Raw genomic sequence first — 25,919 nt, forward strand, 5'->3', positions numbered from 1 at the left:
CCGAGGGTATTTTTGCATTGCGTTATTTTTATATTTTTATTTAATTTATGTCATGTTGACATTTTTCACTGTGCCTTTTAAATGGCATCATTTTAGATATTTTAATATAATGAAGTATTTTTTATTTTGGCATCATAAAAAAATTAAATGTGTAAAAGCTGGCAGGTACCCAAAATATTTTGTGCCACTGTATTTTATTTTTTATTAAATCAGTCTGTTTTGTATATTTGCATTTGTCTTGAACATGCACTCCATGTGATAATGTGACTTTTGCTGTTGCGATGTATTCTACGTTAAGCCGGCTGTGATCACGTGGTGAACACCGTATCAGGCACGATCAGCAGCCCGAACTGGCCGGACAGATACCCCAGCAAGAAGGCCTGCACCTGGTCTTTGATCACAACTCCAGGCCATCGCATCAAATTTGTAGGTCACCTGCATCATTTGTTTTAGTCTAATCATTTTGTCACAACCCTAAAATTACACAGGAGGATCTGATAACATGTTAAAGTGATTCTTGCGGTTGTTCTCAGGTCTTCAATGAGGTTGACATGGAGGCTCATCTGGAGTGTGCTTATGATCATCTTGAGATCTTTGATGGTCAAGATGACCATGCTCCCAGTCTGGGACGCTTCTGTGGCACCAAAAAACCTCCTCCAGTCATCTCCGGTGGCAGCAAGATGTTCCTGCGCTTTGTCTCTGATAACTCTGTACAGAAGAGAGGCTTTGAGGCTTCGTACAGAGCTGGTGAGCAAAGCTCCAATCCTTTGACCAGAATGAGCAGAAATAACATTCACTTTGTCTTTAGGTAATTCAGATGACACCTGTGATGTGGGTCCAGGTGCATAGCCAGGAATTCATTTTGGTGAGAAGGTGGGAGACAGCAGCCACTAGGTGTCACTATCTTAGTGTTTTATTTAAGCATATTCAGCACAAAATTAATTTCTGAAACATTTCATCAGGGGGTGGTCAGTTTGAAATGACGTGATTTTCTGAAAGATTGGTTTTTGTCCCTTTGCTTATTTAAAAGAAATTTCAAAATATCACTCCTTTTTTTTTAATCATGGGTTTGTTAAAGTGTTTGAAATGGTGAATGATTTTCTGGGATAAATGTTTCATGTGCTTTGAGCATTTTGAAAAGTGATTTGCTTTATGAAGCAACTGATTCATTTAGTTAAGTATTTCAAAGTAAGGAATCCTTTTCTGAAGCTGCTTTATTTTGCATTTTTCAAAGAAGTGAAAGATTTAGTTTTGTTAGTTTAGTTTGGTTTGGTTTTTAAGCTTTTCAAAGAAATGAATCATTTTGCTTTATTTCAAAACTGTGAACCATTTTATGAATAAATTGGTTCATTCAGATGTCTCAAAACTGTGAACCATTTTTTGAATAAATTTGTTTACAGTTTCAAAATAATGAATTAATTTCTGAAGCATGTGGTTTATTTATTTTCAAAAGTTTCAAGACTATGAATCATTTTAAAGAAATTCCGTTTCTAGTTTTACAAAACAGTCAGCCATTTTATGAAGCAATTAGTTGTGTTGATTTCAGGTGTTTCCAAACAATTATTTTCTCATTGTCATTTTCAAAACAAAAGTTAAGTGCTTCAGATGTTGAGAAAAATTTTTTGAAAGCATGCTTTAGTTAATAGCAAGTCATATGGAATTTTGAATCACTTTAAGATAGTTTAATTTAATTAGAGCATTTTATGAAGTTATTTTGGGATGCAATTTGTGCATTTAACAAATATTTTAGTAATTTTCTTTAGTGTTTACATTGTTGTAAAGTGGTCATTTTCTGAAGTATATGTTGACTTTCGTGGTTTAGTTTTTGAAACATTGACTTGATTTTAGCAATGAGTGGGTCCCAAGTGTTGGACCTGGTGTAAAGTCACCATTTCATAGATCTCCACACTCTGTCCTGCGGGGACCCTGCACTTCCACCCTCATTTTACTGGGATTCTGAAACGATATACGAGGTCTGTCAATAAAGTATAGGTCCTTTTTATTTTTTCAAAAACTATATGGATTTCATTCATATGTTTTTACGTCAGACATGCTTGAACCCTCGTGCGCATGCGTGAGTTTTTCCACGCCTGTCGGTGACGTCATTCGCCTGTGAGCACTCCTTGTGGGAGGAGTCGTCCAGTCCCTTGTCGGAATTCCTTTGTCTGAGAAGTTGCTGAGAGACTGGCGCTTTGTTTGATCAAAATTTTTTCTAAACCTGTGAGACACATCGAAGTGGACACGGTTCGAAAAATTAAGCTGGTTTTCGGTGAAAATTTTAACGGCTGATGAGAGATTTTGAGGTGATACTGTCGCTTTAAGGACTTCCCACGGTGCGAGACGTCGCGCAGCGCTCTCAGGCGCCGTCGTCAGCCTGTTTCAAGCTGAAAACCTCCACATTTCAGGCTCTATTGATCCAGGACGTCGTGAGAGAACAGAGACGTTTCAGAAGAAGTCGGTTTCAGCATTTTATCCGGATATTCCACTGTTAAAGGAGATTTTTTTTAATGAAAGACGTGCGGACGGATCCGCGCGTCGGGACGCAGCCGGCGCTGTGCGGCGGCACAGGAAAAACACCTCTGTGTTGATAACCATTTGTAAAATCCAGGCAGCTTTTGATGGCTTTCAGTGGAGTGAGTATATGAGAAATTGTTTAACAGCTGGACATGTTCCAACTTGTCCTTAAGGCTTCCAACAGAGGTATTTTTCCTGGGGCGGAAAGACGTGCGGACGGATTGCAGCGTTGGCTCGGAGCCGCCGCGACGCTCCGCCACTGAAAGCCATCAAAAGCCACCTGGATTTTACAAATGGTTATCAACACGGAGGTGTTTTTCCTGTGCCGCCGCACCGCGCCGGCTGCGTCCCGACGCGCGGATACGTCCGCACGTCTTTCATTAATAAAATCTCCTTTAACAGTGGAATATCCGGATAAAATGCTGAAACCAACTTCTTCTGAAACTTCTCTGTTCTCTCACGACGTCCTGGATCAATAGAGCCTGAAATGTGGAGGTTTTCAGCTTGAAACAGGCTGACGACGGCGCCTGAGAGCGCTGCGCGACATCTCGCTGTGTTGGATGTCCTTAAAGCGACAGTATCACCTCAAAATCTCTCATCAGCCGTTAAAATTTTCACCGAAAACCAGCTTAATTTTTCGAACCGTGTCCACTTCGATGTGTCTCACAGGTTTAGAAAAAATTTTGATCAAACAAAGCGCCAGTCTCTCAGCAACTTCTCAGACAAAGGAATTCCGACGAGGGGCTGGACGACTCCTCCCACAAGGAGTGCTCACAGGCGAATGACGTCACCGACAGGTGTGGAAAAACTCACGCATGCGCACGAGGGTTCAAGCATGTCTGACGTAAAAACATATGAATGAAATCCATATAGTTTAAAAAAAATAAAATAAAAAGGACCTATACTTTATTGACAGACGTCGTAGGAGCCTGCTATGAAAAATATCGACAGTCTGAAAACGAACATGACCAGAGGGGAAAAAGGAAAATGTATCAAAGATTCAAAATGGTGAAAATGTTCTCAGCCTAATGTGTGGAGCAGCACTTTGATGCTGTGACATGAACTGGGAGTAAATATGGGGATCACAGAGACTGATGATGATGATTACGTTGGCTGCATCTGAGAGCCACAAAACCCGTAGAAATACGATACCCAAAAATATAACACTTCAGTTTTTGGGTTTGTCTTCAGCCGAGTTTAGAAACCTGCATTTTGTTTTGACCCTCTAATTTTGTGGTTGTGCCTTCCCAGAATGCGGAGGAAACCTTACAGCCGAGGTCAAGACCAAAGATCTTTACTCCCATTCCCAGTTTGGTGATAACAACTACCCCAAAAGCTCTGACTGTCTGTGGGTGATCTCCGCCGAGAAGGGTTATGGCGTGGAGGTCATCTTCCACGTCTTTGATGTGGAGGAAGAGGCAGACTGCAGCTACGATTACGTGGAACTGTACGACGGCTCTGACACAAAGTCTCCCAGACTGGGACGGTACTGCGGATCTGGGGTAAGAAGAACGCCATTGACCTCAGTGTGGTTGTTTTGGTTTTTCCCCCCGAGTCACCGTCTTATGGCTGTCCTCCCCAGGCCCCGGAAGAGATCTACTCAGCCGGAGACGCCATCATCATAAAGTTTCACTCAGATGACAGCATTGAGAAAAAAGGCTTTCACGTGTGCTACACAAGCACAGAGTTCCAGGACACGTTACACTTGAGTGACTCCGCGCAACCTTACTAAGGACGTTCCCTTAACTTTTGGTTAGCCATGCCCATTTTTAGGGAAAGATAGAATTTGTGGATTGCTGTCACAATCTGTGTGTGTGTGTGTGTGTGTCATAAACTGAATTAAGTTTGTTGGTTTTTTTTTTTGTAATAGAACTGACTGATTTGATTACAGCAGTGATTTAGCAGTAAAGATATTACATATATATGTATACTGTGATAACTTTTTATTGCCTCATTTAAAAAAGTTTTTATCTCTTTAAATCAATTTAACATGTTTAAAATTTTACATCCTTCTTGAAATTAGATGTGATCTTTTTGTTTAAGGTGTTTAGTTTGACTTTATTGCTTCTTCCACCAGCTTTGAGAAAAAGTGGCCCAAAGAGCCGATGTAATAAACACATCCAACATGGCAACAATCACCAAGTATCCAGAGTTGTATGATGTTTAATTTGTGCAAACAGTAAATGACATTAAAACAACACTGCTATTGCTTTACTGATTTTTCTACTACTAATTCTATCTGTGTAAAACATAAAATTCCAACAGTTAGTGAACGCACCATCTGCATATCATATGTACAGCAAACACTTGCTATTATGACTCAAAAAGCGGCATTATCATTTATATTTTGTATTCAGATTTGATTATTAAGCAATAAACAACTCAAGAGATATTTTCAGATTATTCAGTGAAGCACTGCTTCTCTGAAATCTCACAGTCTGGACACAGTGATAAAATGTTTAAAATATTGTACATGCATTTTCACACTTAAGAAAAAAAAATGCATCGTTTGATTCCAATTAAAAATGCTTTTTTGATAAGACTCAAATGAATTTTGTCTAAATGAACAACTTTGCATAAATGCAAATTTTGATCAACCTAATGAATTTAATTGAAGCACTTTTTAAAGTTTGTCCAACAATTCTATTACTTTCCAATGCACTTGCACATTACAAATCCACTGGCTAAAGTACGTCTATAGGGGTGTGTGCATGCACGCACACGCACACACACACAGAGTATGTACGTATGCACACACAGGACTGTGCAAATGTTTTTGGCACATTTAATGCACCATTAAAAGCATTTAAAAAAAATATGAAAACTTGAGCAATATTTCTAAATAAATTTAATGTGTGAAAAATTTCAAATTTAATGGGAATCTATATGAAAACTACTTTGTATTTACATGTGATATTTCGGTATACAAGTTGCACCAGAGTATAAGTCGCAGGACCTCAAAAAACAATTTAAAGGAAAATGCAACTTAATGTATGAGTAATTGTGTTTTACAATAATTTTAATATTGCATTATTATTTGCAACTGTGTTTGTGTGGTATTCTACTGGTCAGTACACTTCCAAAGATATTATAGAATACAAACATTTAGCTCACCTATACACTTTTGTTGGAACTGATTTTGTGTTGACATGTTCATTTAAAAAGGGGGGGGGGGTGGTTGGGGGAGCATCATATTCTACTTTAATTCTAACTCTGTGGTTCCTGAAACTATTGCACAGTGCTGTATCTTTCCTTATCTTTCCTTAGTCTGTCTTCCCCACCATAGCATATCAGATTTTTGGTAAGAAAACTTTGAGAGGCTCGTTTTCATGAACTTTATCCAGGAAGCCCAGGTTGAAGTAGGGGTAGAGCGTTTCAGTGAAGGTTTCTCTGAAGGTGTAAAGGTGCGTCATGCTCTCTGCGTTGTAAAAGGACACCAAACCTCTCTTGTAGTCCAGATACACACCAATCCGGGCTAGCGGCTCCTCCAGAGACAATACCGTGGGTGGAGACGTACCGGCCATGTACTGTATCCCGTAGGAGAGGGACAGAGTCCAGAAGCCGTTGGCTGGTAAGGCCTTGATGACCCCCTTTCTGGGCACAGACTCTCGGGCCACGCCCACTGTCCAAACTGTGCTGCTGTACACTTCAATCTCCCAGTAGTGGCGTCCATGTGTGAAACCTTGGCTGCCAAGTAGTGACAGCGCCGCGTTAAACCGGTATGGGTTGTCTTGGACGGTGTGGTTAAAGGTTTGGTAGCGAACGCAGGTCAGGGAGGAGGTCAGGCTGAGCCATGGGTTGGCTGTGCTGGAGTTAAATGTGATGGCAGCTGGAGCTAAAAAAAAGAAATGATAAATTTAAAAAAAAAAGTTAGGATTGCAGCGCACTACATGTCACCATAAGTAATGCGTCAAACTTTTTGAAACATCCATGAATTTTTGAAACATTTCACAGAGTGCTTCAGGAATATTGAAACAGTGTCTGTAAAAAAAAAAAAATGCTTTGTGTGCTTCAAAATAAGTAATTTTCTAAAGCAGTTGTTTTCCGAGTTCCAATGTTTCAGTGATTTCAAAGCATGTTTCACTGTGTCAACTGTTGTGAAACAGTAAATTTTCTTAGGTACCTGACTTTCTTTTACTATGTTGAGCCTTTCGAAAAGGGAAGAGTTTTGCAAAGTAAATTGCTCATGTAGTTTCAATAATCTCATTTTCAAACGCAATTGTTTCACTTAGTATTTTGACTGTTTCTAAAGCTGGAGATCACATCCTGCTTGTTTTCCATGTGAACTTTCTGCAAGCACAGCTGATTAGTCGAATCTAGTGTTTCCTTGCTCTTGATTGGCTGAGCGCACCTGACTTAATTAGCAGCGAGTATTTGAAAACATGCAGGATCAATCATCTCTAGGAGTAAGGTTAGTGATTTTGACAATTTTCTGAAGTAACTACATTTTTTAAGCAATTTTTTTTTAAAAACTGTGTTTTTGTGTTTTAGATATTTCACAATAATTTTTAATGTTTTGTGTATTTAGACACTGTGACATTTTCCAAAACAATTATTTTCAGTGAGTATTTTGAAATAATGATACACATGATCTAAAGCAATTTTTGTGTACGTATGTTTTAAGCATTTTAAATGGTGATACATTATTTGAAACAATTTTATTCTTTGAGCATTTTGAAATGATGACTCATGTTCTGAAACAAATGTTTATAATGTTTTGGAGCTTTTGAAGTGATGACATATCTGAAGTAATTTTGAGCATATTGAAACGCTGGGACATGATCTGAAGCAACTTTTAGTTTTTTGAGCATATTGAAACGCTGGGACATGATCTGAAGCAACTTTTAGTTTTTTGAGCATATTGAAACGCTGGGACGTGATCTGAAGCAACTTTTAGTGTTCTGAGCATATTTAAATGCTGGGACGTGATCTGAAGCAACTTTTAGTGTTCTGAGCATATTTAAACGCTGGGACATGATCTGAAGCAACTTTTAGTGTTCTGAGAATGTTGAAATGGTGACATCATCTGAAGCAATTTTTAGTGTTATGAGCAATTTGAAATAACAACATGAGCTGAAACAATTGTTTTTAGGGTTTTGGAGCATTTTGAAACGGCAGCACATCATCTGAAGCAATTTCTAGTGTTTTGAGCATTTTGAAATGGCAACAAATGATCTGAAGCAATGTTTAGTGTTTTGGAGCATTTTGAAACAGAAAAATAAGATCTGAGGCTATTATTAATGTTTTGGAGCAGTATGAAACAGCAGCACATGATCTAAAGCAGTTTTTAGTGTTTTGAAGCATTTTGAAATTAAGTTATGTTCTGAAACACTTGTTTTGTTTAGTGTCTCACATGTGTTCATGTCTTGTACCTGGGTAAATGCTGCCTTTCATGGATTTCCACACTCTGTACTGCAGCGGCCCAGCAAACCGGCCTTCACACAGACTGGGTGGTGTGAACGCAGGCTTCTCAAACTTCAGGGATGGCCTGCCAAGAAAAATGTTCATGTAGTCAAAACATTATCATGCAGGAAGAGGGGTAAAAAGAAAAACAGAAATGTTCTCAGTCTCACCTCTGGAGCAGAGCTTTGATACTCTGAGAGGAGATGGAGGAAAACACAGAGAGGAGAGAGACTGATTAGATTTGTTGTGTCTGAAAGAGAAGAAGCCTTTTTCCACATGACATAAGCATCAGAGCTCACACTATCCCACGCTATGGGATCTCCCGGGGACTTTCCCGCAGCCTCAGCCACAATGTGGCCCTCCGCCTGGTGCTTAAATCCCTTATCGTGCAGATCACGGAGTGAGATCATCGTCATCGGCCTGCATCCTGTCTGCACGCATGCATGGGTTGTTTGGAATAGCAGCAAAACTTTTAGCATTTTACTACCTCAGCCAAAGATGATCTCATGGATGAAGTTCAAATGGAGGGATATGAGCTGTATTTTGTAAACAGAAGATATAAAAAAGGCGGTGGTATTGCTCTGTATACAAAAACAGATCTGATGTGTACAATTGTTGAAGAAATGACAATTATGAATGATGTCATAGAAATTGTAACAGTGGAACTTGTACATGAAACATCTAAGAATATTTTAGTTAGTTGTGTATACAGAGCACCAGATTCTTGTGTTGTGAAATTTACAGATAAAATAATTGAATTATTCCATCAAATTAAAAACAAAACACTTTTTATGTGTGGGGACTTTAATATTAACATAGAAAGCTCCAGCTGCCAAAGATTAAGTGATTTTGTGAATTCAATGTATAGTTTGGGGTTATTCCCCTTGATAACAAAACCAACCAGAATTACATCGCAAAGTGCAACGGTAATTGATAATATATTTACAAACAGAACAGATGAAATTATCAAGAATGGGATCTTCATGACAGATATTAGCGACCATTTACCAATTTTTTCAATATTTAAATATAAAAATAGGTACAACAAAAAAACTGATATAAACTTTAAAAGAGATAAGTCAGTAAAGCCTTAGAGGCATTAAAATATGACCTTAAAAATCAAAACTGGGAAGAAGTTTATGTCAGTGATGTTAATGTAGCATATAACTCATTTATGAAAATATTGATGAAATCATACAATAAAAATTGTAAATTAATTGAAATTAGTAAGAAAAGAGTAAATAAACCATGGCTGACAAAGGGAATAAAAAATGCTTGTGCAAAGAAAAACTATTTATACAGGTGCTTTTTAAAATTGCAAACAAAGGAATCAGAACATAAATACAAAAAATATAAAAATAAACTATTAACAATAATTAGGAAACAAAAAAAAGATTATTACAGTGAAAAACTAAATAAGAGTAAAGATAATATGAGGGTAACATGGGGAATTATAAAAAGTGTGATTGATAGTGATGGAACGAAAGAAACTATTCCAAATTACTTTGTTAAGGAAAATAAAGAGATATATGATATAAAAGACGTTGCAAATGGGTTTAATGATTATTTTTCAAATGTAGGGTCAAGTCTGGTGGGAAATAAACCAATAATAGAAGATAAATTATGTACATTGGTAAATACGGTTAATAGTATTTTCCTGGACAATGTGGAAAAAGATGAAATAAGAAATATTGTAAAAAACTGTGTAAGCAAAAGATCAACTGACCATGAAGATTTAGACATGATGACTGTAAAAAGTATAATAGAAATTGTTATTGAACCATTTACTTATATTTGTAATCTGTCTCTGTCAACTGGGGTTTTTCCAGATGAAATGAAAATTGCTAAGGTAGTCCCATTATATAAAAATGGAGACAAACATAATTTTTCTAATTACAGGCCAGTATCATTGCTTCCACAGTTTTCTAAAATTATGGAAAAAGTTTTTGTAACAAGATTGGATAAATTTATTGAGAAACATCATATTTTAAATAATGCTCAGTATGGATTCAGAACAAAACATTTGACAGCTATGGCAATTATGGAACTAATAGAGAAAATATCAACAACAATAGATAATAAGGATTATTTTGTAAGTATTTTTATTGACCTGAAAAAGGCTTTTGATGTTATAGACCACTCAAGATTGCTCCACAAGTTACAACAATATGGAATAAGAGGTGTTGCACATCAGTGGGTAAAAAGCTACTTAGAAAATAGAAAACAGTTTGTTCAGATAAATAATACCAAATCAGAATTGTGTAACATTATTTATGGAGTACCACAAGGATCGGTACTTGGACCCAAACTGTTTATTTTGTATATCAATGATTTTGTGAATGTATCCAATGTGCTTGGCAGCATTTTATTTGCTGATGATACAACGCTGTTTTACTCTGGATCAGATATACAGGAAGTAGCACAAGTGATAAATACAGAGTTGGAAAAAGTTAAACATTGGTTTGATATAAACAGATTGTCACTAAATATTAATAAGACAAATTTCATATTGTTTAATGATAGAGCGAAAGAAAATAATGTCATTACAAATAGATGGAATGGATATACAAAGGGTAAAAGAAATGAAATTTTTAGGAGTCATGATTGATGAAGATCTTACATGGAAGTCACACATAAATTACATAAAAGGAAAAATAGCGAAAGCCATTGCTGTTTTGCATAAAGTAAAATATTCATTAAATAGTTATGGTTTATTAACATTGTACAATTCATTGATTGTCCCATATTTAACTTACTGTGTAGAAATCTGGGGATCAACATATACAACCTATATACAACCTTTATTTATTTTGCAGAAAAGAGCTTAAAAGTGATTAGTAACAGTGGTTTTAGAGATCCATCTAATCCATTGTTTATTAAGTATAGGGTACTTAAATTTCATGATTTAGTTGATTTGAAAATATTACAAACGATGTACCAAGTTAATAAAAATACTTTACCAACAAACATTCAAAATATGTTTGAAAAAAGAGTAAGTAGTTATAAATTGAAAGGAATAGAAGTCTTTAAAAAACCAAGATTTAGAACCAAAGTAAAGGAAAGGAGTATTGCAGTAAATGGTGTCAAATTATGGAACAATCTTAATAAAGAAATTAAAGAATTAAGGTCACTTAAATTATTTTAAAAACATATTAAATTAGATGTATTAAGTAAGTATGAAACTATGAAGTAAGTCAGTGGGCTGCAAGAAAGTAAAAAAAAAAAAAAGTAAACTGTTAATAATGTTTGGAGTGTCTTAAGTTTAAATATAACCTGTCAGTGATGTAATCTATTAATTAATGGTCATAATTATGAAATGGGTCAGTGGTATGTGACAAGTTAAAGAAATGCAATCTGTTAAATAATGTTGACTATGATGCTGTATATTGAAAGATTGTATTGTTAAAAGGGGCAGAAATCATAAGACTTGTTCTTCTTTCTGCTCCTTTTCATTCTGGTATTGTGGTGCTTTTGTTTTTTGCTTTTCTGTTTTTCTTTTAAATGAATGAAATAAATATTAAAAAGAAAAAAAAAAAGAGTTTATGCTTCCAAACGTGTGTTTTTGTTTGTTTGTCATCAGGATTAATCAAAAACCTTTGGACCAGCTTTAGTGTAGGACTGGGGCGCAGACTGAGAAAGAACCCATTAACCTTTGGTGTGGGTTTGTTTTTGCCTTGTTTATCTCTTAAAGCAATTACTTTAAAAAAAAAAGATTTTCCTAGAACTTAATGAGACGTGATGTCATGCAAACGGTGGAAGACAGCAGCCTCATCTATGTAATCTGCAGATATACCAGTGAAGAAAACTCCCACATCATAGGTGGCTATATTTACGTGTGTGTGTGTGTGTGTGTGTGTGTGTGTGTGTGTGTGTGTGTGTGTGTGTGTGTGTGTGTGTGTGTGTGTGTGTGTGTGTGTGTGTGTGTGTGTGTGTGTGTGTGTGTGTGTGTATATATATATATGTATATGTATGTGACCTTAGAAGTTAACAGACTTATGTTTACAGATCTGTGTACCTTATGTTCTGCTTCTGAACCAGTCACATTATACCCACTACAAAAATCTAGACTGCACCACTGATCAAAATGTTGCAAAACGGGTTGAGGTTACCAATTTCTTCACAACTTCACTCAGTTAAGTACTCCACTACTTACTGATAAAAAGCCGCAATAATAATCATATTTTTCTTTCTGTACGGCCTTATGGTACAAGAGAAGCAGCGGAGACTCAAATGTTTTTCTGCATGCAGTAGCTGCTGTACAATTACATAAAATGGCTCAGCGCAAACGCTACTTGGTAGGGTTCACGCTAAAAGTCATGAACAAAGCAGAAGAGAAGGGGAAGCACCACGCTTCTTGGATTTTCCTAGTCAATAGGAAGCGCATCTGGGAGTGGTGTAGCAACAAGGATAAGCTTGCAACCCTGGCCAAAACAGCAAAACAGCTGCCAGGTGAGGAAAGAAAATTGCGTTATCAGGACTTTGAAGAGGAGTTGATAAAATGGTTCCAAGAAAGGAGAACGGCAGGTGTCCGTGTGACAGGGAAGGGTCTGAAATATGAGCTGGTAATTGAAGTTTCTGGAACAACATAACATATTAAGCTGATGATGAAAGAACTGACAGATAACAAGGTGGACAAATTGCTGAAGTATGTCTTGAGAAGGTGTAAGATACGCATATATGATGCCAACATGATTTGGAATGTGGATGAAAACCCAATTTCACCACACACTGTAAACTCCATGGATCGCTTATGTTTTGTTGTGGAAATGAGGTAGAACTACTTCATTTACATGTCACTACATGCAATGTGCTGAAAAAACGCGGGGGGGCACATCTGATCTTTGATGCAGGTTTATGAAGCCCACCACAACATAATTTATTCCCCCTTCCCCTCCCACCATTTTTTAACTTACTTCAGTCTCTTATTTTGAAATAATCCTTTGATTCCCCTCACCCCACCATACAGCCAGCTGCAGTTAACCGGCAAACCTGTTTTATGTTTTAAAAAGATTATGTTTTGGGTTTGAGAACTGAAACTCAGCTTTTCTCCCTGTGATGTGGGACTGACTCATCGTGCTGTTGAAGAACTTCCAGATGGGCTGTGCGTCAGCATCACAGACTCACCCTCAGCAGAATGAACGGATCCTGCTCTTTCAGCTTGTCTTCGATCTCGTGCACAGCCCTCTGCAGGCGGGAGATCTCCACGCACAGCAGTGCTTTGTGCTCATCCAGGCGGATCAGCTCCCGCCGCTCCTCTGTCTTCAGCTTGACCTGCACTAGCTTCTCCTCCTGGTACAGGAACTGGTGCAGGTCACTGAACTGGGCCTCAATGCGCTGTTTCAGGTCAGCCGTGTGCTCCTGCAGTGTGATGACATCAACGTGATGCCACATGGGTGATTCATTAACTACGGGCACTACTGGCCTTGTAAATGTAATTTCCACCACACCATTGTCTTACAATATAAAGCGCCTTGGGGCAACTGTTTGTTGTGATTTGGCACTATATACATGTGCTCTGATGTCACTGTTTATCTCCATAGAAACTACCCAAATAATCTTTCATACAAACTGTTTAAAGGGACATTAGTGTTGTGGTGGAAATTACAGCAATAGTGTGGGACAACTAGAAAGTAAGTCCCTTCGGCTGCTCCCTTGTTTGCACTCGGGGTCGCCACAGCAAATCCAAGGTGGATCTGCATGTTGATTTGGCACATGTTTTACGCCGGATGCCCTTCCTGACGCAACTCCACATTACATGGAGAAATGTGGCAGGGGTGGGACTTGAACCCAGAACCTTCCGAACTGAAACCAAGGGCATTAACCACTTGGCCACCACCCCAACTACATTTTGTTTAAAAAAAATCACAACAGTTGTATGACATTGAATACCCCAATTATGTTTTGATTATTTTACTGATATTTTATTGAGATATTTTAAAACATTAGAAAAAACGTTTCTTTACCATTCATTTTTATCAGTGAAGATCAAAAGTCTGGGTGTGGGACAAGCACAAAACAGCAATATTTGCATATAATGATGCTGAAAAAAGGTGAAAAAGTCATCATAGACTACTAGAACAAATTTCTTAACACACTTTCATTGTAAAGATAACTATAAAAGTGTGAAATTTCCCCTTTTTTCTGTTTTTCATACAATATGATCAAAGGACATAATAAGTGCCCGTAGTCTAAGAATCACCCACATATACATTAGAGTATGACGTTCTACCTTCTGATTTAAGTGCACTGTAGAACATCCTTTTACCCCAAGAAACTTCTCGACTTTCTCAAAAACTGTTCAATGAAATTTCCAGAAATTTGGTGATGTTCCTTGCAGATTTGTCTGGTCAGGGAAGTTTGGACATATGGACTGAATCTCACTGTTCAGTAATGTCTGTAATTTTGCATAAAGATTGTTTGGGAGAAAGGGTCCCAAAAAGGAATGGGGGGGGGGATTTTTCACACTTTGATTCATCTCAGAAAATTTGTTTATATAATTTTTCTATAATTTGGTACAGACATTCTTTGGGTGACTGTCTGGCCAAGGTAAGTTGGACTTTCTGACTGAATCCCTGTGGGCCCCAGCTTCCCCCACCCCCAGCCCCCCGCTGAAGGAGGGTAAATAATTCCAGTGATTTACTTTTTCCCCACATTTGATCAAAATGGCTCTTTGTTTTTCCAAAGGAATTCAGCGTGTCTGGATCTTATTTTTTTATATTGCACACTATCACGTTATAGTATATAGTGATGTCATCATGACATCACATGTAAATTAACATATGGGAATCTGTTTGCTGATTCCTCTGCACTTGAGATCAACATTCTAGCTATCTTTGTTTTGAAGTTATGTCAGGATACGTAATCAGTGATCTTGGTTGACCTTGACCTTTGACCTTCATACTGATATGTTGATAGGAGCAATTCACATGTGTAATTTAAATCAAATCAGCCAAGTAGTTCCTGAGATATTTTCATAAAAAGTGTGTCATGGAGAGTCTTGGTCTCACTTTGAGCTTCTTGACCTCTTCCTCAGCTTCTCGATCACACTGCAGAGCCATGTTGAGCTCGGCCTTCAGAGAATCCATGGAGCTGTTCAGAGATGCCTGGAAAACACAGAGGCACAGCAGGTGTTATGTGTCTTACTCCAATCCCAATCTTACACGTGATTTCTTTAACTGTTCTTCAGGAGCAAAGTTTGATTTGTAAAAAGTTATGAATTGATGCAGATATAACTGTCACTTTAAATGGAAAGGAGCTGCTGTGTGTCACACCTCTCCCGCCTTCAGAGAGGAGGCCGTCTCTCTCTTATGGACCATGTGGGTGTAGTTGTCCCACAGAATACAAACCAGAGCAACTAGGAGTTCAAATGTGAATTTCTGTGACTTACGTCACACAAATCTAAAGCCAGCTGTTTTATTCCTGAATTGTTCATAGAACAGGGGAGCTTCAGCAGAAACAGAGATAGACATGTGGGACTTTGAGGATGTTTAATGTGAAACCAGGAGCATTATCTAATTCTCACTCACTCATCCTCAACTGCTTACTCCCATTAAGGGTCACAGGTCACTGCTGGAGCCTATCCCAGCAGTTATAGGGCATGATGTGGGGTACACTATGGACAGGACACCAGTCTGTTACAGGGTCACATATAGACAAACAAACACACACACACACCCGCGGTCAATTTAAAGTTTCCAGTCCACCTAAACTGCATGTGTTTGGATGTGAGAGGAAGCCACAGCATCTGTGGGAACCCACACTGTGACTGGAGAACCTATCTTTTGTGGCTGGGACGGCGGTGGGATTCGAACACCAGACTGCTTGAACTGAAGACCAAAACTCTACCAGGTCAGCCAAAGGGGAATTCCCCGCTAGCCAAGCTAGCAGGGACAGCTTTTCAATCTGGACTTCACCTTGCTACATATTTCCCCACCATTTTTGACTTTGTCCCAAACTCACAGGTGCAATTAAACATGTTCTGTGACTACCCACATCCTGCCGACGACACCACGTCCCTTTGGCTGACCTGGTAGAGTTTTGGTCTTCAGTTCGAGCAGTTTGTTGTTCGAATCCCACCACCGTCCCGGCCACAAAGATAGGTCCTCCAGTCACACACACAAACACGGGGAGAAGATGCAAACTCCACACAGAAAGACCACAGGTGGGAATCGATCCCATGACCCTCTTGCTGTGAAATAACAGTGCTAACCACTAAGCCACAGTGCTGTCCCACATTATCTAACTGTAAAAGTTAAAAACTGATTTTTCACAATGTGACCCCTTTAATAGGCAAAGTATAAAATACGTCTGATCTCACCCTGTACTTCTGCTCGGCATCCTGAACGCACGCCATGGTGTGATTTCTGTGCTCCTGGGAAAGGCCGCATACCAGACACACCAGCTCCTGGTCCTCCTCGCAGTAAAGCTTCAGCTCCTCCCTGTGCCGGCTGCACCGTGGGGCCAGAGCAGGGGCCCTCTCAGTCATGCCCGCATCCCCCAGGTGGGCCCCGGCCCCGCTCTCTTCCAGCCCCTGACAGTAGCTCTCCACTATGTTGGCAACAATGCGATTAGGCCTGTAGCTTTGTCCCGGATACACCTTCCTGCACTGAGGACAGGAGCCTGTGCCTCCCTGTCCTGGAGCCCGGGGTCTGGTCCAATAACCCTGGATGCACGTCTGACAGAAAGTGTGGTCGCAGGGCAGGGACACCGGCTGCTTAAACAGATCCAAGCAGATGGAACAGGTCAGGTCTCTGCTGATTCTGTGCGCTGAGCTTTTGGACACCTGTCCAGCCGAGGGAGGCTGTCGAAGCTTTTCCACGGCTGTTTGAACTGGGAATTCTCCTTCTTTTGCTTTCCAGTTTTTCTTGTCTGGCATTATTCCGTGATTTAACTTTTCCAGGTTCTGCAGATAAACTGTCTGGATTTTCTTCACTTCTTTCTGAGTCATTTCTTTAGCTGGAGTGTTTTTCTTTCAGCTGTACGTCTGTGTCCTTCCTCTCCTGCAGAGTGTGTCCACTTTGTTTTTCTCTCAGTCTTCCTGTGGACTTTGTGAAGAGGGAAAAATGGGGCGGTGCACATAGGCGGCCTCACATCCTCAGCAGATAGCTCAAGGATCACAGTAGCCCCCCCGACTTCCCTAAAGAATGACATCACGCCAACTCAGGAAACCGAGGCGGGACATGGATGTTCTAATTTTAGCCTGTTTGTTTTGTGAAAGTTGGATGGAATCTTGCAAGAAAGTCCCTCTTAAAATCTTTTCAGCTAATCTCCTGCAGTAGCTGCAAAAAATGTAAATCCACTTTATGACTTTGTGTGTGTATGTATGTGTGCGCACACAACTTTTTGTGTAAGAAGTAAGAACACATGCACTAATCAATCTGGGAGCAGTAAAAGCGTTCCTGCTCCTTTTTATGGTTTTGTTCTTAACCTGCTATGTAAACACTGTAGTTTTAAAGATATGGTACATTTGGAAACTATTCACAGCGCTTCACTTTTTCCACATTTTGTTATGTTACAGCCTTATAACAAAATGGATGAAATTCTTTTTTTCCCCTTAAAATTCTACACTCAGTACCCCATAATGACAATGTGAAGATTTTTTTATTATTACTTTTACACATTTATTAAAAATAATAAAATCACATTTGCCATGAAGCTCAAAATTGAGCTCAGGTGCATCCTGTTTCCACTGATTCCATCTTTGAGGTGGACATGATTTGGAAAGACACACACCTGTCTACATATAAAGTCCCACAGTTGACAGTGCATGTCGGAGCATAAACCAAGCATGAAGTCAAAGGAATTGTCTGTAGACCTCAGAGACAGGATTGTCTCAATGCACAAATCTGGGAAAGGTTACAGAAGCATTTCTGCTGCTTTGAAGGTCCCAGTGAGCACAGTGGCCTCCATCATCCATAAATGGAAGAAGTTCAGATCCACCAGAACTCTTCCTAGAGCTGACCGCCTGTCTAAACTTGAGCGATCAGGGGAGAAGGGCCTTAGTCAGGGAGGTGACCAAGAACCCGATGGTCACTCTGTCAGAGCTCCAACATTCCTGTGTTGAGAGAGGACAACCTTCCAGAAGGACAACCATCTCTGCACATGGCAGCCCACCTGGAGTTTGCCAGAGGAGGGCTGTCAATCAAACCTCGCTCTTCAGCTAGTACTGACCCTGGTTCCCTCCCCCATAGTGCCAAAACCCTTTCCCAAGTTTCAAGCATGAGTGCAGAAATCCACCATGCACAAGCAGAAATCAACATCGAGAGAGCGGGGGGCACGCTGGTCACATATTCCTCCTCGCTTGCAGCAACTTTTTCCTCACTCGAGGAGCAGTTTCCACAGAGTGCATGCACACGCAGTTAATATCTATGCATGTGAAATAATATAATACGCCTGAATGCATATTTTACACAAGACTCATTTTGGCACCGATCTGATGCCATAGAAATGGGCAAATATACATGTGATTTCTTAGTTTTTTTTATTTTGAATAAATTTGCAAAAATTTAAAAAAAAATTCATGTTGTCATTATGGGGTGTTGTGAGTGGAATTTTGAGAGGAAAAAAATTAATTTACTCCATTTTGGAATAATGCTGTAACATAACCAAATGTGGAAAAAGTGAAGCGCCGTGACGACTTTCCGGATCCACTTTAAAAAGATCATCAAGAGAGTTTACAGAAGGAATTCTACTGCTGACTGCAAACACTGCAGGTATCCTGTCAGAGCTTTCCCCCCCCCCCCCCCCCCCCCCCCCACAACTACCTTCCTCTACATCTGGTTATTGTTGTGAACATTTAAGACATGACCCCTGAAGGCTGAATCAATGCACACTAAATGTTGGTGTGCTTACAATGCCTTCACAAATATTCATAGACATCACTTCAGAAAATGAGTATTCACACGTATCACTGGTGCAATATAAACAGCATATTACAGGAAGTGATCATCAGTTTGATAACAGGGAAAAGTCTGCACTCACCATATGCTGTCCTGTCACATGAACTGAAAAAATGTAACTATTTCAAATTTAGATTTACATGTGAAAATGAGGTACATGAGTTTGGATTTGTGGTGGGTCCAACAAGTTTGAGTTGCAGGTTTCTTTATCTTTTATACAACATATCAGCAGTTATTACCCTGCATGTTGGCGAAGTGGCGATAGTAGGGTATTGTTTTCACTGGCGTGTGTGTCTGAGGAGGGGGGGCAGTCAAGATCACTGAAAAACTGCTGGACTGATTTATTTCAAACTTGGTGTGGATATTATTTGGATAGATATCTAGAGGTGATTAGATTTGGGAGTAGTTTGGTCAAAGGTCAAGAAAAGTGTGGTCTGAAAAATCATACATCGTACATCTCAACAATGAAGAAGCCTAGATGGATGATCTAAAGCAAATATTGATCAGAAAAATATTTGTGATTGTTTTTTTTTTTTAATCTGTATCATCCCCTTCAGTAAGAGAAGTTCCACACACACACACACACCAATTTTCCGTACCTATATTTAGGTCGTAGTGCTGGGCCACACTTGATGGTTGCATGTTGACCTCTTGGAACTGATCCATCAATAAGTTAATTTTTGAGCTTATCTTATTGCAAATGTTGTTGTCAGTCATTGATGATGTTCCTCTGTGTTCAAAGTAACAGCTCCAGTTCTTGAAATTGAGCTGAACTTGTTGTGTGTTGGGGGGTTTGGCTGGATGTTTTTGTGTTTTCTTTTCTTTGCTCTCCAGGTGGTATGCAAACTGGTTTTTGTCTGTGGAGAAGGTGCTGGCAGAAGAGTCCTTCACCCTCATCAGCATTATTAGCTGCACCTGTGGAGGATGTTCACGTGCAGGCCTACTGACTCGCAGCACCTGTGGATGATGCTCACGTGTAAACTTAAAGACTTTCAGCTGAAGCAGATAATGAGATGGCGTTCTGCATTTAAGCCATGAGTGGTTCAAGCAGAATTGCCGGGACCTCGACCTTGTGATGTTCGTTTGTGAGATGCTGAGGACCGCGCCAGGGTTTGACACATCGTGCCTGTGAAGGAGGACGGGTGAGGGACACATGCTGTAGCACACATCAGAGATGATTATTGTCTGAATGATCGTTAATAGTAATTTGGCATTTTGTTACACAGTATATTTGAACATTGATGACAGTTGTGCAGTTTGCTTCTCACTGCCGTGGCGTACGGACTGATGATCCTCCACCTGTTGTGAGAAGCTGCTCATTTACATAAAGCTTAAATTCAGACCTGAATGTGTTGCTGATAGTGTGTGCCTCTGAAAGATATTTGCTGTAGCTCTGTTGACTTACCTCACCTTTTCCGTCCTTCACAGAGTCAGTTTGTCGTGTCCACCTGGGGGGTGTTTGGTGGTGAATCTGAGTCCAGAAACGCTGAGGCTTCAATCCTTTTGGGTGCTGGAGAGCACGCCGTCCTTCACTCCGCCAGACAAACCAAACATTTATGTTGTACACTAATTATTGCACTGGAGGGGAAATAAAATCGTTTTGTTTGTGGAACCGCTTTCTGGTTATTTAGCGCTGGGTTCGGTCAGACGTTGGTCCGCTCCTCAACCTGCGTCTGCACATAACAGAACTTTACTCCAGCAGTAAAATTCCTTCCACCACTGATATCAGTGTTTGATTGATTTGTTAAAAAGACACACCAAATATCAACTAATAACACTGAGCTTGATAATGGAACAAATATCTTGGTCATTTTCGGAACTGATGCACCCTGGGATATATGTCACATTATGAAAACGGCCATTGAGGAAAAATGTTGTGAAATGTAAATAAATAGTAAACTTTAAAAGTAATATACATATTCCAATGTTTATTGTTATTCACACATATGGTTCCCTTTGCAGATTACAGTGAAGGTGAATGTGCCTCTGCAACATATTAAGAACAACAGCAACATCTAGTGTCCAATGTCTGGGTGCATTTTGGGAACTGGTGCACCCTGGGATGTCGTATTATGAAAAAACTCACTGAGGCAAAATGTCATTTGCACATAAGTAACAAATTTATTATTGTTATTGGGCAGTGTGGTGGCCAAGCAGTTAGTGTGTGTTTACAGGACAGAAGGTCTCTGCTTCAACTCCACTTCAATCCATTATTCATGTTTGTAAGATTGTCAAGAAGGGTATTGGTGTAAAACTTGTGCCAAATCCACATCAGATCTACTGTGGTGACCTGATGAGTTTTTACATTTATTCATATTTTCTTGTCCAAAGTAAAATACACCAAGTGGAATTGGTTTGAAATGTAAAATAAATGTGATTTTGTGTATTCTGCACAAGTGATGGGAAATCTACAGAGTAACTATCAGGGCTGAAGTACAGTGGTGCATAGTGGGTAATGTTGTAGAGATTCAGAGTGCGTGGGTAAGAACAGAAGGAGACAGAAATCAAATGTGACAGCAGCTGCAGCAGGTTGCATTCAGGCAGCTGTGATTTAGTGTGTCTAAGAAAATGGAAATACCGTATTTAACAATGTGAATTCTGTCCAGTACTGGTGCTGATTGTGGTACTGGAGCTCAGCCTGCATCAAGTCCCGCAGGCTCAGCTAAAGTTCTTGATCCTATTTGTGGAGCTCTGCTCCACTACATGCTGTCCTTCTGCTGATCTCTGACAGCTGTTGATCACTCAGCAGAATAAATGTGGACTATTAGGTGTGCGGAGAGCAAGACAGAGACCCACTAGATGAGGAAAATAGCTTTTCCAAGAAAGACAAGTAGCTCTGTCCCAAAATCACAAGCACTCTGATAATTATGCAAGACTTGCAGTGTGCCTCAGTGATCAGAAATTTGAATTTGACCTGTGTGGAATTTTCATGCTGCCTTCCTGTGTACACTCCAGCTTCTTCCCTCAGTCCAAAGATGTGCATGTTAAAGTTACAGATTTAGTATCACCTAGTGGTGAGGTTGAATATTGCATTATGCTATTGCCATTCAGGAATTGGTTTAACAAAACCCCACATGGACAAACTTGAACAAACCCTGCATGATATCACCCAGAATAGCCGATGTGGAGTGTTGAACTGGACCTTTTACAACAGTATCACACAACTGTAAACCAAAAACATCAACATGAAATTGTTTAACAATTTACCTCGGTCACACCCCGCACGTCTGTTGGTCAGAGAGGGAAAGATGACAGGACTCAGTCCAGTTTTCAAACTGACCTCGCCTTTAATACAGAGAATGAGCCAAAGTAGCAATAACAGAGAGTCTCTGGGTTCACGCTTGGTTTGCCCTAGCAATCAGGAGCTCAAAATTTGCTGCTGTAGGTGTTGCCATGTTGACGGGGGACTTTGGGTGACACAGTGCCAGACCTGGACAGGACGAATCACACCTGAAACCCCTCTGGTCTTTGAGTTACTGACAAGCTAAGCTAACAGGCTAACGCTGGTTTCGGTGTTTACATCCGCCAAGGATGTAATAAAATCATCTGTTTATTTATTTGTCTGTCTGTTAGCAGGATTACGTCAAAACTACTGCATGGATTTTGACAAATTTTTCACCACAGATTGATATTAGTCCATGGAAGTCTCCAATAAATTTTGGAGGTGATCCCGTGTCGCCAACCGAACAGTCCCCCCTAAAAATCGGTCCACCCTGCCTTCACTGTGTGTGCGTCAGCCGCGGTTCACCACTTATCACCTCATTTCTGCTTAAAACTTCACTCCAGTTGGAACCAGCCTCAAGTGGTCAGTTCAGGAACTGCAACCTTGTCTAATTCTGGGTAGGCCTCATTTGAGACTATCAAAGCTTACCATTTGTCTCAAACTTATTAACCAAAACTGCAACTAGTAGACAGTGCATCAGTAGCTAACTACTGACTTATCTTCTTTTTTTTTCCTTTAGCCTTCCAGTCGTGTTAAAAAAAAATTGAAAGCAGCATATGTATGTCGCTTTTGGGCTACTCTACCAACATGGCGGTGTGACATGGTAGGCTCATGAGGAGGAGGTCTGCTCCCATGCAGATATGAAGGTCTCATTCTAAACTATGAAAACACATCGATTTCTTGTTACAGGTCATTTATACACGAATGAACAGACGGTTATGAATTACAATCCAGTTCTATTAATAAACGCCCATAAATCCTACATACTGTAGCTTTAAATGTGTCCCTTTTTCACTTTTAACCCTCTTTAGTGAGGTTGTAGTGGAAAATAGGTTTTAGCACTGCGTGTAATTAACCTCTAACCTTCCTTAGTCACTCTTTAAAATGACAATGACAGCACATCGCGCAGGAGGACATTCACATATCAAACCCAGGGGACAGATTAGGACTGCTGCATTAATTAAAATGTAGAAATACTTTGGCCTTATAATTCCTATAAGACTTACAGATCGGGGAATTTTTAAGTGGGGTGCAAAAAGTGGGGTGAAAAAGTGGTTGCTACATCTTTGACAGCACAGCAGCATGTTTGATGTGTCCGACAGGCTGGACCATCACAAAAATAAGAGGCATCAAACAAAGACATTGAACCTGTCTTCCAGCAGCTGGGAAAAAACCCTCTATTTTCAGTGACAGTAGTCCAAAGGCGGTAGATGTGAATCACACAGGAGGTGGAGGTCCACAAATATTTGCATATTCACACACACGCACGCACCTTTATTTCAGTGGGATTCACAAAAGCATTGCATTACCCATTTAGGAATTACAGCCATTTTCATGCATAATCCTTCCATTTATATTTATATTTTATTTACCCTGTAGGACCCACTGTTGCAGAATTCCAACAATTTTTCTTATCCCAAAAAACCTATAAATTGCATTTATTTATTTTTTGGTTCAGCCACATTAAGATACTCATTGGGTCCTATTGTCCAATCTCACAATGCTATTGGGTCATATGTTTGTATATAAGGCCTGCCCTTAGGTCAAGAAATCGCACAACCTCCAGATTTTTTATTGGGCATCATCCCTTCAATTTACTGGACTGGATTTATCTGATTGACATAAGTAAAATGCTTTAAATATTTTTGTGTGCGTGTGTTCATTACAGTGTCTAGAACATGTACATAGTTATTGTGGAGAATGTGCCCTACATTTTATCTGGAGCTTGTTTTGCAATTGTTGCAATATTATGTTGGGTGAATGTGGTAGTTCCAGCAACCCTGTTTTTGAGAGGAAAGTCTTGAAGAACGTCAATTAAAATGTTTCCAATATGACTTTAAACTACACATGATTTGCACACCTACCCAACTGCAACCTTGAAGATGAGAAGAGATTGAAGAAGAAGGGTAGAGGAGGCTTTGACTACAGAGTGGAAGGGAAACACATCTGTGCTGTCAAATGGAATGACAACAGGGTAATCACACTTGTGTCATCCTATCATCCTCACTCATTCTGGTAAGAATCTATATCACAAACATGGCAAATAGTATACTATTTGCCATGTTTGTGATATCTTTGACTTGCATCTTCATGCGTTTTTGACATGTACATGAATTAATTATGTTGTGTGTGTGTGTGTGTGTGTGTGTGTGTGTGTGTGTGTGTGTGTGTGTGTGTGTGTGTGTGTGTGTGTGTGTGTGTGTGTGCGTTTGACAGTCCTGTTTATGGGGTTGTATTTACGTGGTCAATTAGAAAAGAAACCAACATTTTTATTTTTTTCAAAAACTATATGGATTTGAATCACGTGCGATTACATCAGACAAGCTTGAACCCTCGTGGGCATGCGTGAGTTTTTTCACGCCTGTCGGTTGTGTCATTCGCCTGTGGGCAGGCTTTGAGTGAGGAGTGGTCCACCCTCCCGTCTATTTTTTCATTGTTTAGGAATGGCTCAGAGACTGCCGCTTTGCTTGATCAAAATTTTTTCAGAAACTGTAAGGCACATCCGAGTGGACACCATTCGAGAAATTCAGCTGGTTTTCGGTGAAAATTTTAAGGGCTGATGAGAGATTATGGAGTGTTACTGTTGCTTTAAGGACAACCCACGGAGCCGGAGGGCGCGCCACGCTCCGAGCCGCCATCGTCAGCCTGTTTTGAGCTGAAAACTTCCAAATTTAAGCCTCTGTTGACCCAAGACATCGTGAGAGAACAGAGAAGTTTCAGAAGAGGTTGGGATCAGCAGTTTATCCGGACATTCCACTGTTAAAGGAGATTTTGTAATAAAAGACGTGCGGACGGATTTGCGCGTCGGCAGGCAGCCGCTCATGGCCCAGCGCCACAGAGAAACACCGCCATGTTGATAACCATTCGTAAAATTCAGGCAGCTTTCGATGGTTTTCAGTCGAGTGAATATCCGAGAAATTGTTTAACAGCTGGGCATGTTCAAACTTGTCCCGTAACGCTTCCAACGGAGGTATTTCTCTGTGGTGCACTTAAAGTGAAACTGGTTTATCAGAAGCCGACAGTGTAATCTGATGTGGCCGCGTCCGAATCAATACTAAAAGTTATCGGTTATCTGCAATAAAGATAAATTTTTTAGCAGTTTATCGGTTTAGCGTCATAAAAGATAACTTTTCAGTTATCGGATTAATGGTTATCGAAGCTAACTTTTTGGTTAGCTTTGCCCACCACTGGTTTTTAAATACCCTGAGATTAGTGCTGCAGTTAGCTTTTTGTGTTGGTTTTCCCTGGTGTACTCTGTGACTGGATTCCTTTGGCAAGTTTTGGTTTGGACTCTTTTCTCTCATTTCTTCATATCACTTGTTTGGACCGTTTGTCATTTCATGGAACATTAAATTACCTTTAATGCATTTTACCATCTGCCTCATTGCTGCCTGCATTTTGAGTTCTATTTTTCCTTTGCAAAATGACAGATTATTAATATAGATTCTGTCCTTTTCAAAGCAGGTGGACACAACATGTGAAACTCCAAAGAGAGGACAACCATATTCAGGCAAATGGAGCCCAATCGCAGCAGGGAGTCATTTGAATGCTGGGAAGAGACCATCCTCAGGTGATGGGAGTCCCAATGGTCCCTTTTCCATGAACTCATGTACACACCTCCCAGTGGATCTGCGCAAGGATCTAACTGGACATTTCACAAT

The 25,919-nt window shown here is 39.8% G+C and overlaps 2 protein-coding genes across 2 annotated transcripts in view; one reads left to right on the forward strand and one right to left on the reverse strand.

Moving 5' to 3' along the window:
* The window catches only part of LOC117528925 (bone morphogenetic protein 1-like), a 32,916-nt gene extending 28,612 nt beyond the window's left edge, over positions 1–4,304 (forward strand). Inside the window, 4 exon segments of the mRNA XM_034191551.1 lie at positions 299–426; positions 534–747; positions 3,766–4,016; positions 4,097–4,304. Coding sequence (XP_034047442.1) covers positions 299–426; positions 534–747; positions 3,766–4,016; positions 4,097–4,246 — 743 coding nt within the window. The 3' untranslated portion in view covers positions 4,247–4,304.
* Positions 4,305–5,585: 1,281 nt separating this feature from the next.
* On the reverse strand, positions 5,586–16,935 carry trim69 (tripartite motif containing 69). Its single transcript, XM_034191553.1, has 6 exons — positions 16,235–16,935; positions 14,925–15,020; positions 13,042–13,275; positions 8,088–8,110; positions 7,887–8,002; positions 5,586–6,349 (listed from the first exon to the last, which is right to left on the reverse strand). The coding sequence occupies exons 1-6, from the start codon at positions 16,862–16,864 to the stop codon at positions 5,805–5,807; spliced, it is 1,644 nt and encodes a 547-aa protein (XP_034047444.1). The 5' UTR covers positions 16,865–16,935; the 3' UTR covers positions 5,586–5,804.
* Between the last annotated feature and the right edge of the window lie 8,984 nt (positions 16,936–25,919).

Source organism: Thalassophryne amazonica, chromosome 17 (genome assembly GCF_902500255.1).
Source record: "Thalassophryne amazonica chromosome 17, fThaAma1.1, whole genome shotgun sequence".
In the NCBI taxonomy this organism is placed as follows: Eukaryota; Metazoa; Chordata; class Actinopteri; order Batrachoidiformes; family Batrachoididae; genus Thalassophryne; species Thalassophryne amazonica.

Coding starts and splice junctions, on each gene's coding strand:
- trim69 (XM_034191553.1), bottom strand. CDS start 16,864: ATGACTCAGAAAGAAGTGAAGAAAATCCAGACAGTTTATCTGCAGAAC. Junction 8,111..13,041: donor ATCCGTTCATTCTGCTGAGG/GTGAGTCTGTGA, acceptor ATCTCCTCTCAG/AGTATCAAAGCTCTGCTCCA. Junction 6,350..7,886: donor GAAAGGCAGCATTTACCCAG/GTACAAGACATG, acceptor TCTTTTTTTTAG/CTCCAGCTGCCATCACATTT.